The following is an 18,107-nucleotide window of genomic DNA, read 5'->3' on the forward strand; positions in this document are numbered from 1 at the left end:
AGAGACCCATAGACAGTAAACATCACAAAACTCTCTGCAGACAACCTCCAGTACCAGCTCAGAGCTGTGTAGACTTGCTGGGTGGTTAGACCCAGAAGAGACATAACAATAACTGCAGCTCGGCTCACAGGAAGCCACATCCATAGGAAAAGGGGGAGAGTACTGCATCAAGGGAACACCCCGTGGGACAAAAGACTGTGAACAACAGCCTTCAGCCCTAGACTCTGACAGAGCCTACCCAAATGAGAAGGAACCGGAAAACCAACTCTGGTAATATGACAAAACAAGGCTCTTTAACACCCCCCAAAAAATCACACTAGTTCATCAGCAATGGATCCAAACCAATAAGAAATCCCTGATTTACCTGAAAAAGAATTCAGGAGGTTAGTTATTAAGTTAATTAGGGAGGCACCAGAGAAAGGCATAGCCCAGTGCAGGGAAATCCAAAAAACAATACAAGAAGTGAAGGGAGAAATATTCAAAGAAATGGACAGCATAAAGAAAAAAACAATAAGAACTTCAGGAAACACTGTATACACTTATAGAAATGCAAAATGCTCTGGAAAGTTTCAGAATTTCAAATTCTAAATCTTTCAGCAATAGAATTGAACAAGTAGAAGAAAGGAATTCAGAGCTCGAAGACAAGGTCTTCAAATTAACCCAATACAAAAAAGACAGAAAAAAGAATAAGAGAATATGAACAAAGCCTCTACGAGGTCTGGGATTATGTTAAACAACCAAACCTAAGAATAATTGATGTTTCTGAGGAAGAAGAGATGTCTGAAAGTTTGAAAAACATATTTGGGGGAATAATCAAGGGAAATTTCCCCGGCCTTGCTCCAGACGTAGACATTTAAATACAAGAAGCACAAAGAACACCTGGGAAATTCATCACAAAACGATCATCACCTAGGCACATTGTCATCAGGTTATCTAAAGTTAAGACAAAGGAAAGAATCTTAAGAGCTGTGAGACAAAAGCACCAGGTAATGTATAAAGGAAAACCTATCAGATTAACAGCAGATTTCTCAGCAGAAACCCTACAATCTAGAAGGGATTGGGGCCCTGTCTTCAGCCTCCTCAGACAAAACAATTATCAGCTAAGAATTCTGTATCCAGTAAAACTAAGTATCATATGTGAAGGAAAGATACAGTCGTTTTCAGACAAACAAATGCTGAGAGAATTTGCCACTACCAAGCCACCACTAAAAGAACTGCTAAAAGGAGCTCTAAATCTTGAAACAAATCCTAGAAACACATCAAAACAGAATCTCTTTAAAACATAAATCACACAGAACCTATAAAACAAAAATGTAAGTTAAAAAGCAAAAACAAAACAAAACAAAAAAACAAGGTACACAGGAAACAAATAATACTATGAGGTATCTCACATCTCAATACTAACATTGAATGTAAGGGGCCTAAATGCTCCACTTAAAAGATACAGAGACACAGAATGGATAAGAACTCACCAACCATCTGCTGTCTTCAGGAGACATAAGGACTCAAATAAACTTAAAGTAAAGGGGTGGTAAAAGGCGTTTCATGCAAATGGACACCAAAAACGAGCAAGGGTAGCTATTCTTATATCAGACAAAACAAACTTTAAAGCAACAGCATTTAAAAGAGACAAAGACGGACATGATATAACGGTAAAAGGCCTTGTCCAACAGGAAAATATCACAATCCTAAACATTTATACACCTAAGACTGGAGCTCCCAAATTTATAAACCAATTACTAACAGACCTAAGAAATGAGATAGACAGCAACACAATAATAGTGGGGGAATTCAGTACTCCACTGACAGCACTAGACAGGTCATCAAGGCAGAAAGTCAACAAAGAAACAGTGAATTTAAACTATACCTTGGAACAAATGGACTTAACAGATATATATACAGAACATTCCATCCAACTGCAGAATACACATTCTATTCAACAGCACATGGAACTTTCTCCAAGACAGACCATATGACAGGCCATAAAATGAGCCTCAATAAATTTAAGAAAACTGAAATTATATCAAGCACTCAGACTACAGTGGAATACAACTGGAAATCAACTCCGAAAGGAACCTTCGAAACCATGCAAATACACGGAAATAAAATAACCTGCTCCTGAATGACCACTGGGTCAAAAATGAAATCAAGATGGAAATTTAAAAATTCTTTGAACTGAATGACAATAATGAAACAACCTATCAAAACCTTTGGGATACAGCAAAGGTGGTGCTAAGAGGAAAGTTCATAGCCCTATAAATGCTTACATCAAAAAGACTCAAAGAGCACAAACTGACATTCTAAGGTCACACCTCAAGGAACTAGAGAAACAAGAACAAACCAAACCCAAAGCCAGCAGAAGAAAGGAAATTACCAAGATCAGAGCAGAATTAAATGAAACTGAAACAAACAAACAAAAAATACAAAAGATAAATGAAACACAAAGCGGGTTCTTTGAAAAAATAAATAAAATTGACAGACTGTTAGCAAGATTAACCAAGAAAATAAGAGAGAAAATACAAATAACCTCATTAAGAAGAGAAACAGGAGATATTATAACTGACATCACTGAAATACAAAAGATCATTCAAGGCTACTATGAACACCTTTATGCACATAAACTAGAAAACCTAGAAGAGATGGATAAATTCCTGGAAAAACACAACCCTCCCAGCTTAAATGAGGAAGAATTAGATACCCTGAACAGACCAATAACAAGCAGCGAGACTGAAATGGTAATTTAAAAATTATCAACAAAAAAAAAGTCCAGGACTGGCGGGGCGCAGTGGATCACGCCTGTAATCCCAGCACTTTGGGAGGCCAAGGCAGGCAGATCACCTGAGGCCAGGAATTCAAGACTAGCATGGCCAACATGTTGAAACCGCATCTCTACTAAAAATACAAAAATTAGCCGGACATGGGGGTGTGTGCCTATAATCCTAGCTACCAGGAAGGCTGAGGCAGGAGAATCGCTGGAACCCAGGAGGCAGAGGCTGCAGTGAGCCGAGATTGCGCCACTGCACTCCAGCCTGGGCGACAGAGTGAGACTCCATCTCAAAAAAAGTCCAGGACCAGATGGATTCACAGCAGAATTCTACCAGACATTCAAAGAAGAATTGGTAACAATTATTTTGACACTATTCCACAAGACAGAAAAAGAGGGAATCCTCCCTAATTCATTCTATGAAGCCAGCATCACCCACTAATACCAAAACCAGGAAAGGACACAACCAAAAAAGAAAACTACAGACCAATATCCCGGATGAACAAAGATGCTAAAATCCTTAACAACACATTAGCTAATCAAAACCAACAACATACTGAAAAGATAATCCACCAAGATCAAGTGGGTTTTACAGCAGGGATGCAGGGATGGTTTAACATATGCAAGTCAATAAATGTGATACACCACATAAACAGAATTAAAAACAAAAATCACACTATCATCTCAATAGATGCAGAAAAAGCATTCAACAAAATCCAGCATCCTTTATGATTAAAACTCTCAGCAAAATCAGCCTACAGGGGACATACCTCAGTGTAATAAAAGCCATCTATGACAAACCCACAGCCAACATAATACTGAATGGGGAAAAATTGAAAGCATTCCCTCTGAGAACTGGGACAAGACAAGGATGCCCACTCTTACCACTCCTCCTCAACATAGTGTTGGAAGTCCTAGCCAGAGCAATCAGAGAAGAGAAAGAAATACAGGGCATCCAAATCGGTAAAGAGAAAGTCAAACTGTCACTGTTTGCTGACGATATGATAGTTTACCTCGAAAACCCTAAAGACTCCTCCAGAAAGCTCCTAGAACTGATAAAAGAATTCAGCAAAGTTTCCAGATACAAGATTAATGTACACAAATCAGTAGTATACACCAACAGCAACCAAACGAAGAATCAAATCAATAACTCAATCACTTTTACAATAGCTGCAAAAAAAAAAAAAAAAAAAAAGAATATACCTCACCAAGGAGGTGAAAGACATCTACAAGGAAAACTACAAAAGGCTGCTAAAAGAAATCATAGATGACACAAACAAATGGAAGCACATCCCATGCTCATGGATGGGTAGAGTCAATATTGTGAAAATGACCATACTTCAGAAAGCAATCTACAAGTTCAATGCAATCCCCATCAAAATACCACCATCATTCTTCACAGAATTAGAAAAAACAATTCTAAAATTCATATGGAACCAAAAAAGAGCTCACATAGCCAAAGCAAGACTAAGCAAAATAACAAATATGGAGGTATCACACTTCCTGATTTCAAACTATAATATAAGGCCATAGTCACCAAGACAGCATGGTACTGGTATAAACATAGGCACATAGACCAATGGAAAACAATACAGAACCCAGAAATAAACCCAAATACTTACAGCCAACTGATCTTTGACAAAGCAAACAAAAAAAATAAAAAGTGGGGAAAGGACACCCTTTTCAACAAATGGTGCTGGGATAATTGGCTAGCCACTAGCCACATGTATGATAATGAAACTGGATCCTCATCTCTCACCTTATACAAAAATCAACTCAAGAGGGATTAAGGACTCAAATCTAAGACCTGAAAGCATAAAAATTCTAGAAGATAACATTGGAAAAACCCTTCTAGACATTGGCTTAGGCAAGGATTTCATGACCAAGAACCCAAAAGGAAATGCAATAAAAATAAATAGTTGGGACTTAATTAAACTAAAGAGCTTTTGGACAGCAAAAGGAACAGTCAACAGAGTAAACAGACAACCCACAGAGTGGGAGAAAATCTTCACAATCTATACATCCAACTAAGGACTAACTAATAACCAGAATCAACAACAAACTCAAACAAATCAGTAAGAAAAAACAGTCCATCAAAAAGTGGGCTATGGACATAAATAGACAATTCTCAAAAAAATATAGACAAATGGCCAACAAACATATGAAAAAATGCTCAATATCACTAATAATCAGGGAAATGCAAATCAAAACCACAATGTGATACCACCTTACTCCTGCAAGAATGACCATAATAAAAAATCAAAACAGATGTTGGTGCGGATGCAGTGGTCAGGGAACACTTCTACACTGCTTGTGGGAATGTAAACTAGTACAGCCACTATGGAAAACAGTGTGGAGATTCCTTAAAGAATTAAAAGTAGAACTACCATTTGATCCATCAATCCCACTATTGGGTATCTACCCAGAGGAAAATAAGTCATTATTGGAAAAAAGATACTTGCACACACACCTTTATAGCAGCACAATTCGCAACTGCAAAAACATCAAACCAACCCAAATGCCCATCAATCAACGAGCGGATAAAGAAACTGGTATATATACACGATGGAATACTACTCAGGCATAAAAAGGAATGAATTAACAGAATTTGCAGCAACCTGGATTAGACTGGAGACTATTATTCTGAGAGAATTAACTCAGGAATGGAAAACCAAACATCGTATGTTCTCACTGATATGTGGGACCTAAACTATGAGCATGCAAAGAGGTAAGAATGATACAACGGACTTTGGGGACTTGGGAGGAAGAGTGGGAGGGGGGCGAGGAATAAAAGACTACAAATAGGTGCAGCGTATACTGCTTGGGTGATGGGTGCACCAAAATCACTAAAGAACTTATGTAACTGAATACCACCTGTATCCCAATAACTTATGGAAAAATTAAAATTAAAAAAAATTTCTGTGAATGACCATTACCATCTAGCTAACTACTCAAGCCAGATACCTGTGATTTATCCTAGGCTACTCACTTTTACTACCCCAGCTAGTCAGTCACCAAGTCCTACAAATTAGACTTATTTTACGTCTCTCAATTCAGCTTATCTTTACAGTTTCTAGATCTACTGCTATCATAATCATCATAATTGGAAGTAACCATTTCTCTGGGTTAACAGCCTCTTACATGGTCTCCCTGTCTCTAACCTGAAGCCCTCACCTAGTCTATCCTTCACATTACTACCAGAATACTCTTTCTAAAACAAAAATCTGAACATGGTAATTACACCTCTAAGTGAAATCCTTCAAAGCCCCACCCTGCTCCCAGTAGTTTGCAGGATAAAATTCCAATGTCTTCGTTTAACACAGAAAGTCATTCCCACTCCTGCCTACCTCTCCCACCAATCTCACACATGCACCTTTCCCAGCCATGTGTAATTCCTTGTAGTACCTTTAACATACTAGCCTCCATGCCTTTGCACTTGCTATTCCCTGTGTCTGATATGCTCCTTCCTTTCTTCTCTCATATAGCTAAATCCTAGCTCAAATAACAAGCTTCCAGGAAACTATTCCTAACACTGTGATTTATAAGGCTAACCTATTCTTGTGTAGTACCTTCTGTAGAATATCACCATCTAATACTGTAATTGTGAGTTTACCCATTTCACTAGTCCACAAGATCCCTGAGGACAGAGAATATGTCTCATTTGATTTTATAGCATGTAGCAGTGTCTGCCACATATGGCAGGCACTCAGAAGACATTTGTCGAAGGAGTTTAGTTTTGGACCTATTAGTTGATGTGGTTGAATTACATGTAGGTGGAGAGATCCTATATATTGCTATGTGAAAAGGCAGCAAGCACAATAATGTTCTTGTTTAAAAATCATAAAGTTACTGAAAGTAAACAAAGAATTACAGATCTAAAGTCAGTTCAGAACTAGAAGAAGTGCATAAATATGTCTATTGAAAATGGCCAAGAACAGACCCTGATAAACAGTAAATGTAAGGAGGTGGAAGAAGAAACAGTGGGAGTATAAAAGAATAAGGGAAAACAGAACCATGAAAAGCCAGGAGAAGGGGAAAAGGTAGTGTCAAATATTGGAGCCAATGAAATCTCAGGAAAATACTGTTGCGCAGGTAGACATTTTAGGTTCTCTTGTTTATATCACCCTTACCTAATGCAATACACAAAAAGCACAGGTGACAACTTAGTACAATATTGTATATTCTGCTTTTTTAGGTTTAAAATTGGTTATATTTAACCTTCCAGCTCTAAAACCAAATGAAAATCATTAAGATACCTTATCTGAAACTGTTATAAAGTGTTTATTAAACTAAGGAGATTAGAAAATTAAAATACTTAAATATCTTTTTTCTCTCCTTAATTATCTCTTATTTGGGTATCTATTATCATTATTTAAAAAATATCTAACATGGATTTGAGGGGAGGAGCTTTTGTATTAAGTTTACATTAGTGGTATAGTACCCTGAGGAATAGTATTCACTATCTGGCAACATTTAAACATCAAAAATTTTCATTTGCTAATTGCTTCTAATTGAAGAAACTCCTGTTTCTAATGATACATCTTAATTTTAATTAAGTGTCTTCATGCAACTGTAATTTCTGATACATAAAAATACTTTATGGTAAACAAATTAAATCATACCATTTCACATAGTAACCATAAAACAATAAGCATACCCCTGTATCTGTATCCGATTTTGATGAACTTAGACTTTCCTGAGAGGGTGATGGAGACACACGTCCTAAAAACAACATAATAATTATAAAAAAGGGATGTATGTACACACACAGACCCACCAAAATACAACATTCAGAAGTAATGACACGGCAATGTCTAATAGTTAGAGAATATAGTATTCTAGAAAAACACTAACAATTGAGGCATAACCCCATAAGAGCCAAAATATTTGTTTTAATCATTTTTACATAAAAACTTCATAAAATGGCTTAACCATTTCCCTACTTTAGTAAACCAAATAACATTAAATCTTCAGTATTCAAATAGAACACATTCTTATTAATCATGACAAGTAGCAAGAGGAACAATAAAGGAGCAGAAAGGGTCAGGGCTGCAGTTAGTCTCAAGGGCCACTGAAAATAGTCTTTTCGCTTAAGGCAGGGCAGTAAAAGAAATGACAAACAGCGAGGACTAGAAAAACTCACCATATAGTAAACACAGTTTAATTTCTTGTCAAATTATTGTCATCTTCAACTAAGTATTGAAACATAATGCAAGCAATACTCACAGGATGTACTCAAGTATATGAGGCCTAGCTTGCCAGTTTAGTGAATCTCCCTAGACTTCTATGTTCCTCAAATTGGTGCTTTGACTATTCACTCTCACCCACGGCCACCTTTTTTCTCCTTCCTCCTATGCTTTACTTCTTGTTTGCAGCCTTACTTGATGGCAGGGAGGGTGTGGAAAAAACTTATTACACAGTGAAATAGTTATTAGAGAAGAATCCCATAAACTTAAAAGCCCAAATTTACATCAACTCTACATACATGTACATAGTTGAAATCAGTGTGTACATAATGTTCTGAGGCTTCTCTTTTCAACATTTTTTTCATATATCCCTTGATGTATTGACAATTCACATTCATTTTCCATGACTCTTTCCTTAATCTTTTTTACTTACTGGAGAGAGATATATATATATGATTTTCATTCTTTTTCTAGTTAATTAGCAATTCTATTTTAACCTAGGATAGAACTGAAGGTTGCCAGAGGAAACCAAATAACATGTTCTCAATAGTTGATGAAATTAACTACACACTACACCTGGAAAGGGATAAATCAAAAGCTTTGTGGCAGCTCTTTTCATTGGGTTTAGAGACTTTTTACCACTGACGTCTGTCTTACTTTCAAGTTTTTGGCTATTATCATAAATAGTGGTTGCTGCAAATGACTGCCAGAAAAGTAGGGCATCAGTATACCTAAAATGTAAAAACTTCAGGTTTCTGTAGATTTTTAAATACATGAAAAATACCTTCAGTATTGTATTTCATTCGCATATTGTTGAAATAGTCAAAAGCATTTTTTAAAGCCCATATTCTCACTACATTGTCTTGTCCAGCTGAGGCAAGTAATCGGCCACAGTGAGAAAATTTCATGGTCCAAACAGCCCCCTATGAAAACAAAAGAAGGTTCAAAGTTAATACTTTACAACTTTAGAGACTTTACTTTTGGCCGGGCACGGTGGCTCACATCTGTAATCTCAGCACTTTGGGAGGCTGAGGCAGGTGGATCACCTAAGGTCAGGAGTTCGAGACCATTCTGGCCAACATGGTAAAACCCCATCTCTACTAAAAATACAAAAATTAGCTAGGCATGGTGGTGGGCGCCTATAATCCCAGCCACTTGGGAGGCTGAGGCAGGAGGATCACTTGAACCTGGGAGGTGAAGGGTGCAGTGAGCTGAGACCGTGCCATTGCACTCCAGCCTGGGCAACAAAAGCACAACTCCATCTAAAAATAATAATAAATAAAATAAAATTTAGAGACAAGACTTTAAAGCCAAAGTTTAAAATTATGCCAAATAATGTATACTAAGATAATCCTCACATTGCTAACACTATTTAAGTCCAAAAGTTCAATGGTGCTTTAATACCACAAAAGTAGACTTTCAGAAGAAAGGTAGGGTAAGATAGTTGTGGTGTTCCATAATCTAAACTAACAACTTCAAGAACTCAAACCCTGTCCACATATTAACAGAAATGGGAGTTCTAAAGTGGTAAGAAATCTTCATTGGAAAAGCACAAATCCTAGTTGGGGATCTCAGTCCCCTAGCTGAACGTAAAGACGGGTGGCAGAGCCCTCAGCATAGCACTAACAACTGAGCAGGACTGAGGAAGACTAAAGCCCACCTTGGCAGTGACCCTCATAGCACCAGGTACTTAGAAGTATTACAGTTTTGGACTGGGCTGGGCATGGTGGCACGTGCTTGCAATCCCAGCACTTTGGGAGGTCCAGGTGGGTGGATCACTTGAGTTCAGGAGTTCGAGACTAGCCTGGGCAACATGGTGAAACCCCATCTCTACAAAAACCACAAAAAATTAGCCAGGCATGGTGGTGCACACCTGTGGTCCCAGCTACTCAGGAGGCTGAGGAGGGAGGACTGCTTGAGCTCAGGAGGCAGAGGCTGCAGTGAGAAGAGATCCCGCCCCTGCACTCCAGCTGGGTGACAGAGCAAGACTTTGCCACAAAAAGGAAAAAAAAAAGGTAGTAGTATTAGAATGGTGCATCCTACTTTTCTCTCTAGAAACAAGGTTTCAAAGTATATGGCCAGAATCTCTAGACACTGAAAACAGTAGGAAAGTATGTGTGTGTGGTGGGGGTAGAGGAGAAGGGAGAAAGAACACGAACCTCTTAAGTTGGAAAGACCAAATCTTATTACAAGAAATACTATTATATACACATTCAGATGTATCAAAAAGATTATGCCACAGCCCATTTATTGAAATAACCATTCACTTCTACAAAATTCAAGTGTATTAAAAATGAGTCATTTGGAGCCTACTACAATGAGATTTTATTTAAAACAGGAAACAACGAGTCAATACAGTACTAGGAAATTTATCAATTTCCTTAAGGAAAATACTAAAATCAACTCAAACATTTTATCTGTAGATTGTAAGCATCAAAATTTAAATTTGAATTTGGTTGCCATCCAATATATTTACAGTTGCTTCCTTCCAGTTAAGCCAACTTTTAGACTTAAAATGTAAACAGATTCCCTAATCAAGGGTACAACATTATTCAGTTCTAAATTTTATCACTGCCTTCCTTGTGTTCCTAGCATTTTCAGGGGTTAACTGCAATGCAGTTTGTGCAATTGCATCTACATTGGTACTTTTGAACTCTAAAGGAGCACTTGAACTTTTACCTCTCTCCTTGTTTTAGCTGAATATCTCACTTTACAACATATATTGAGCTTCTGATGTATTTTGTAAATTATTTAAAATATGGTTGGGAACATTTTAAACATTTTTCAAAGTTACAGACCACCCTCTAATTTACCTGCTTTAAAGTTTGGTGCCTTTGCATAGGTTTCTTAGTGATACAGGCTGAGAGTTTACTTATTCAATAACTCATTTTTTTCTTTTTCTTTTCTTTTTTCTTTTTTTTTCGAGACGGAGTCTTTTACTCTGTAGCCCAGGCTGCAGTGCAGTGGCACGATCTCGACTCACCACAACCTCTGCCTCCCGGATTCAAGCAATTCTCCTGCCTCAGCCTCCCAAGTAGCTGGGATTACAGGCACCCACCACCATGCTCGGCTAATTTTTATATTTTTCATAGAGACAGGGTTTCGTCATATTGGTCAGGCTGTCTCGAACTCCTGAACTCAAGTGATTCGCCTGTCTTGGCCTCCCAAAGTGCTGGGATTACAGGCATGAGCCACCACACCTGGCCGATAAGTCACTTCTGGAATACTTCAGAGACAGACTCTGTATTACCTATTCATTAAATCATGTTAACATAAATTCACCGTTCTTGAGTCAGGCTAGCAAAGTTACATACATAGAGATAGTTTTGTAGAAGCCAAAGTATTTCTCTTAACAAAAACAGTACCAATCCTAAAAAATGAAAAAGTTGCTTACCATATGTTCACCACTAAGATCTTGCACCACTTTGATCTGATCAAAATCATAAGGTCCTTTGAAACCGTGTGCTGCTTTGAATTTAACTGGTCTTGTGTATGGCATTCCTTCATCATCACTTGATGAAGGATCATCTTGATCAGTATGAAACACTGAACAGAAAAGCAATAGAAATCACAACTAGCTAATATAGATATTGCTACTATCATAGTTTCATATTTCCTGCATACCAAGAAAATTCATTAAATGGAAGATCAAAATTTATTTATTATGTAACATACTGGTTAAAAACATGGAGTCTAACGCCAGACTGCCAGGTTCAAATCCAGCTCTGTCATTTATTATCTGTGTGACCACAGGCAAGTTACTCAACTTTGGATGCCTCTTAGTTTTCTCATCTATCAAATGGGGATATGATGGTACTTACCTCATAGGGTTTCTATGGGATTAAATGAATTAATACAGGTAAAAGCACTTAGTACAGTCCCAGGCACTGAATAAGTACTATGTAAGTTTCATCAAATAAAACAAATGAGTACAATAATGACAAAGGCATAGGAGGTCAAGATATTTGCAAATTTAGAAAATTTACCTAATTTAAAAAAATTTATTTATTTTTATACAGACGGGGGTCTCACTATGTTGCCCAAGCTGGTCTCCAACTCCTGGGCTTAGGTGATCCTCCTGCCTTAGCCTTCCAAAGTGTTGGGATTACAGATATGAGCCACCATACCCAGACCTACCTAATTTTGAAAATACAGTTATTCCCCAGTATCCATGGCAAGACCTGCTATGGGTATCAAAATCTGCGAATGCTCAAATCCCTTAACATAAAATGGCACGGTATTTGCATATAACCTATGCACATCCTTTCATGTACTTTCTTTTTTTTTTAAAGACAGGGTTTCAGGTTGGAGTGCAGTGGTGCAATCATAGGTCACTACAGCCCTGAACTCTTGGGCTCAAGCAATCCTATTCCTCAGCCTTCTGAGTAGCTGGGACTGAAGGCACACTTCACTACACCAAGCTAATTTTTATTTTTTAGTAGAGACAGGGTCTCACTATGTTTGACCAGGCTAGTCTCAAACTCCTGGCCTCAAGCAGTTCTCCTTTCTTGGCCTCTCAAAGTACTGGGATTATAGGCATGAGCCACCAGGCCTCGCCCTACTGTATACTTTAATCTCTAGATTACTTACAATATCTACTGCAACATAAATGCTATATAAATAGTTGTTATTTTTTCTATTGTTTTATTTTTTACGTTTTATTTATTTATTTTTATTTTATATATATTTTTATTTTAAAAATAAAAATATTTTAAATATTTTTTATATTTTATTTTAATAAATTTTTATTTATTATTTATTTATTTATTTCGTATTGTTATTTTTTATGTTTTTTAATATTTTTCTATCTGTGGTTGTTTGAATCCCTCCATGTGGAACCCATGGATACGGAGAATTGACAGTATTTGTAAAAACCAAATAGTTGGCCAACTGCGGTGGCTCACGCTTGTAATCCCAGAGCTTTGAGAGGCTGAGGCAGGCAGATCACCTGAGGTCATGAGTTCAAGACCAGCTTGGGCAATATGGTAAAATTCTGTCTCTACTAAAAATACAAAAATTAGCCAGGTGTGGTGTCAGGTGCCAGTAATCCCAGCTACTCAAGAGGCTGAAATTGGGAGAACCAGGCAGAACCCAGGAGGCAGAGGTTGAAGTGAGCTGAGATGGTGCCACTGCACACCTCCAGCCTGGAAGTGACAGGCTGAGACTCCATCTCAAAAAGAAAAAGAAAAAGAAAAATTAGCATTGGCGGTAGTGGTGGCTCACATGCCTGTAATTCTAGCACGTGGGAGGTAGAAGTGGGCGAGATCTGGCGTCAGAGTTGAGGAAACCAACCTAGTCAACATGGGTAAGAACCAGTCTCTGCTAAAAATACAAAAATCAGCCAGGTGTGGTGGTGTGTGCCTATAATCCCAGCTACTTGGTAAGCTGAGGCAGGAAAATGGCTTAAACCCAGGAGACAGAGGTTGCAGTGAGCCAAGATCATGCCATTCCACTCCAGTCTGGGTGACAGAGCGAGACTGTTTCAAAAAAAAAAAAAAACCCAAAACCAAATAGCCTTAAAAAACTAACTTATGGCTGGGTGCAGTGGCTCACGCCTGTAATCCCAACATTTTGGGAGGCCAAGGTGGGCAGATCACGAGGTCATGAGATGGAGACCATCCTGGCTAACACGATGAAACCCCGTCTCTACTAAAAACACAAAAAATTAGCCGGGCATGGTGGCGGGCACCTGTACTCCCAGCTACTCGGGAGGCTGAGGCAGGAGAATGGTGTGAACCTGGGAGGCGGAGCTTTCAGTGAGCTGAGATCATGCCACTGCGCTCCAGCCTGGGTGAAAGAGTGAGACTCCATCTCAAAAAAAAAAAACAAAAAAAAAAAACCAAAAAAAAACTAATTTATAACTGATTATTTAACACTCAACCCTTTCAGACTGTCAAAGTCACAAAATATGTATAAATTCATTTTTCTTCAAACTCATAAAATTAAGTGATAGAGTACCTTATTTATTGAAATACTAAGATGTCAGCTATAAAGGTTTACTATTTTAAATAGAATGCTTCTTATAAACTACAGGCTAAATTTAGACGATTACAAATTAATTGAATGTTCAGTTGAAATGTTCTGTTTTAACTCACCTTCATCTCTAACACTTTTAACTTTATTTATAGCACGTTCACCATATTCCTCAGCAAGGTGCTTTGCTCTCTTTACTGATTTTCCAAGAAACTTCTTTAGTTGAGTCCTTAACAAAAATGAAAAAAGTATCAACTCAGTTAACTGTAAAAGTTCAACAATTTGCAGACAAATGTATTAGCTGTGACTGATAAAGTACACTACTTTGAAATAACCTTTTTTAAACATAAATAATAGGTGTTTGAGTTCCAAATGCCTTATTCTATGGAATAAACATATTCAAGTCAATATGGCAAAGGAAACATACACCCTTTCCCCCAATTTACCATATTCATATATTCTAGAGCTTTGGTTTTCAATGGTGAATAAAATTGATTGGCAGAGGTAGTGTGGAGAGGGAAGTGTTTAAAGTGTAGGTACCTGGGCTCCATCCCCAGATAATCCAATTTAGAGAGTCTGGGGGTGAGGCCATGAATCTGAGGTGAGAACTGCTTTGAGAAGACTGTTTTAGCGAGCTGTTCTTAAAAACACATTTTACCAATAAAGAGTAAAGAGATATTTCCTTACAAAATAGAATGCTTTGGTAGCTGAAGATGGTCTCTTTCAGTTTGGGTAATAAAATTAGGCTGAGCTTTCCTGGTAGGTATTCCCAAACATGAGGTAATGTAAGTATGCATCTCAAGCTTCCATAAATAGAATTTATTTATTGCATTTTCAATTAGCTAAGTCTCAGGTTTCATATATTAAGATTATAAAAAGCAGAGCACAGTACATGAGGGACAGTATTTTTAAAAGTTGTTAAGTTATATACACAGAGAAGTTCAATGTAACCCTGTTTAGAATAGTCAAAAAGTGGAAATAAACTAAATTTTCTGTCAATCGAGGAATAGATAAATAAGTGCTGGTAGGAAATACAAGAAAATGAATGAGCAAACCTCAGCTTTTTAAATGTGCCAAGCTCTTATAGTAACCTCAGGGGCTTTGCATGTGTGGTTATTTCTGCCTGGAACACCTCTCCCTTGGCTAATTTCCACTCACTTTTTAGGTCTCAGATCAAACAGCTCTCTCAAAATGGTCTTTTTAACTTTAGACAGAGTTTTTGTTATATAGTCCCTGTTTATCCAAAGTTTCACTTTACATGGTTTCGGTTACCCCAGTCAACCATGGTCCAAAAATATTAAATGGAAAATCCCAGAAATAAAACAATTTGTAAGTTTTAAATTGTGTGCCATTTCTGAGTAGCATGATGAAATCTCACACCATCCTGCTCCATCCTACCTGGGATGTGAATCGTCCCTTTGTCCAGTGTTTCCACGCTGTAGACGATACCCACTCATTACTTAGCAGCCTTCCTGGTTATCAGATCGAAAAAACATAGTAGCAAAGTCTGGTACTATCTGTGATTTCAGGTATCCACTGGGGATCTTGGAACATATACCCCATGGATAAGAGGGAACTACTGTAATACTTCTACAAGACCTGGAGCTTTACTTTTATAGCAGTCACTACAAATGTATTTAGATTTATCTGTGCAATTATATGTTTAATGCCTATTTCTCCCATTTAACAGAAGTTCTATGAAGGCAGAGACCACGAATGTCTTTTTCTTTCAAATTTTTAAAATTGAGACAGAGTCTTGCTCTGCTGCCCAGGCTACAGTGCAGTGGTATGATTTCGGCTCATTGCAGCCTTGACCTCCCAGGTCCAATGGACCCATTTGTCTCTGCCTCCTGAGTTGCTGGGACTACAGGTGCATACCACCATGCCTGGCTAATTTTTGTATTTTTTATAGAGACGGGGTCTTGCCACGTTGCCCAGGCTGGTCTTGAACTCCTGGACTCAAATGATCCACCTGCCTCGGCCTCCCAAAGTGCTGGGATAACAAGCATGAGCCATTGCACCCATCCTGAATGTCTTTTTTTTTTTTTTGAGACAGAATTTCACTCTTGTTGCCCAGGCTGGAGTGCAATGGTATGATCTCAGCTCACTGCAATCTCTGCCTCCCGGGTTTAAGCAATGCTCCTGCCTCGGCCTCCTGAGTAGCTAGGATTACAGGTGCCCACCACCACACCCAGCTATTTTTTTGTATTTTTAGTAGAGACTGGCTTTCAACACGTTGGCCAGGCTAGTCTTGAACTTCTGACCTCCCGTGATCCACCCACCTCGGCCTCCCAAAGTTCTGGATTACAGGTGTGAGCCACCATGCCCGGCCTCTTAATGTCTTAACTGTTATATCCCAAGCACTTAACTCTCATATCTGGCTCTCAGAAAGACTGCAATATATATATTATTAGTGCTGATATAAAGACATGTCTATGATATATCTGATTTTCTTAACAAAACAAAACAAAACAGCAAGTTGACAAATTATAGACATAAAGTAGTAGCGCTGCTTTTATGAGAAACAAAAAATTCTATGGAGAATACACTATATGCTATTAAAACTGATTTCTGGGTCTGAGATTATCAGAAACTTTCATTTTCTATTTTACATATTTCTGTATTTCTTTTGATAACCAGAAAACATAGATGATAAACCATTTTTAAAACCATTATAAGGTCTCTGCTACCTATAACTCTGAAGCTGTATTTTCTGGATAAGTTTACTACCACTTTAAAAGCCAAGAAAACAGACATTTTAATTTTTTCAGATGAGAATAGTTCTAAAATATCTACTTTTATGCCTTCTTAAATGGCACTTTATGTTCCCTAAATTTCATTCCTTGATGGATAAGATCATTGCTGCCATCATTTTGGTTCTTTAATACATTCAGAGCCTTTCTAATGCATTGCAGGTGGACCATACTATTGGTTCCCCACTCAGCCTTCAAGGCAACAAGGCAGGGCCGAGGGAAGCCTGGGCCAATCTTCTCTGGCCATCAGCTACCTTATCAGCTTACCCCAGCATTCAGTGCAAATACTATTATGTTCTTTGTGTGTCATGGCATGAGAAAAGGTTGAAAAGCACTGTGATATGATGATTGTGCTATATTATGAGTTCTTTTTTTGTTGGGGGGGGGGGCAAGGTCTTGCTCTGTCACCCAGGCTGAAGTGCAGTGGTGTGATCACGGCTCACTGCAGCCTCGACCCATCAGGCTCAAGCAATTCTCCCATCTCAGCCTCCTGAGTAGCTGAGACCACATGTGTGTGCCACCATGCCCGGCTAATTTTTAAAATTTTTTTGTAAAGAGTGAGTCCACTCCACCTATGTTGCTCAGGCTGCTCTCAAACTCCTGGGTTCAAGTGATCTTCCTACTGTGGTGTCCCAAAATGCTGGGATTACAGGCATGAGCCACGGCACCCACCTATATTATGAGTTATTTTATCATTTTTCTGATTATCTGACATTCTTATGTGTCAACTTACCTGTTGTCACAGTTCGATGCTTCTATTTTGCAGTAAGCTCAGACACTTGACCAGGGTTTTAAAAAAATGATGTAAGAAATAAGCATAATGGCTTTGAATAAACCTGAGGAACTTTTCTCTTAGAAAGATAATGAGCTTTAGTGCATGGACTATGTGACATCTCTTCTGGATGTTTATCTGTCTCTGAATAATTGTAGTAATTCCTTATTCTCAGGTTCCTGATAACTGCAACTACTAGATGGCCAAGTTCCAAATATCTAAGGTGCTACCATATGCCTGCATTTTAGGTACATGTTTCCTAAAAATTCTTTATTTGATACACACTAGGAAAATGCTTTATTTGATACACACTAGGAAAAGGACTCAAGTGGAGAATTCCCTTTGGACCTTAGAGTTAATTATTATCAATTTAGAGACTTGTGTATAATCAAACAAAATGTATAGGCGCACCATTGATCTAGAAGTTTGTAGGGGAAACAGAAGGATGGCATAATCAGAATCCTTTTGCAACATACCCTTTGATTGTTCAACGTGTATTTGTCTGAAAACAGTTTAACTGAAAACAGTTTAAGACAATATATTGTAAAGGGAAAAAGTAAGTTATAGACTACAGGTATTCCCAAAATTGAGAAAAGAAAGAAAATTGCTATAGACTGTAGTAGTCAGGAAGAATCTCATTATAGTTGGGTTTAGAAAGA

The 18,107-nt window shown here is 38.0% G+C and overlaps 1 protein-coding gene across 1 annotated transcript in view; it reads right to left on the reverse strand.

Annotated features, from left to right (window-relative positions):
- The window catches only part of WDR44 (WD repeat domain 44), a 102,320-nt gene that overhangs the window by 32,061 nt on the left and 52,152 nt on the right, over positions 1 to 18,107 (reverse strand). The window contains exons 9-12 of the mRNA XM_031660451.1: positions 14,046 to 14,152; positions 11,345 to 11,496; positions 8,735 to 8,873; positions 7,422 to 7,486 (exon numbers count right to left, since the gene is read on the reverse strand). Coding sequence (XP_031516311.1) covers positions 7,422 to 7,486; positions 8,735 to 8,873; positions 11,345 to 11,496; positions 14,046 to 14,152 — 463 coding nt within the window. The remainder of the gene's footprint in view (positions 1 to 7,421; positions 7,487 to 8,734; positions 8,874 to 11,344; positions 11,497 to 14,045; positions 14,153 to 18,107) is intronic.

Source organism: Papio anubis, chromosome X (genome assembly GCF_008728515.1).
Source record: "Papio anubis isolate 15944 chromosome X, Panubis1.0, whole genome shotgun sequence".
NCBI lineage: Eukaryota > Metazoa > Chordata > Mammalia > Primates > Cercopithecidae > Papio > Papio anubis.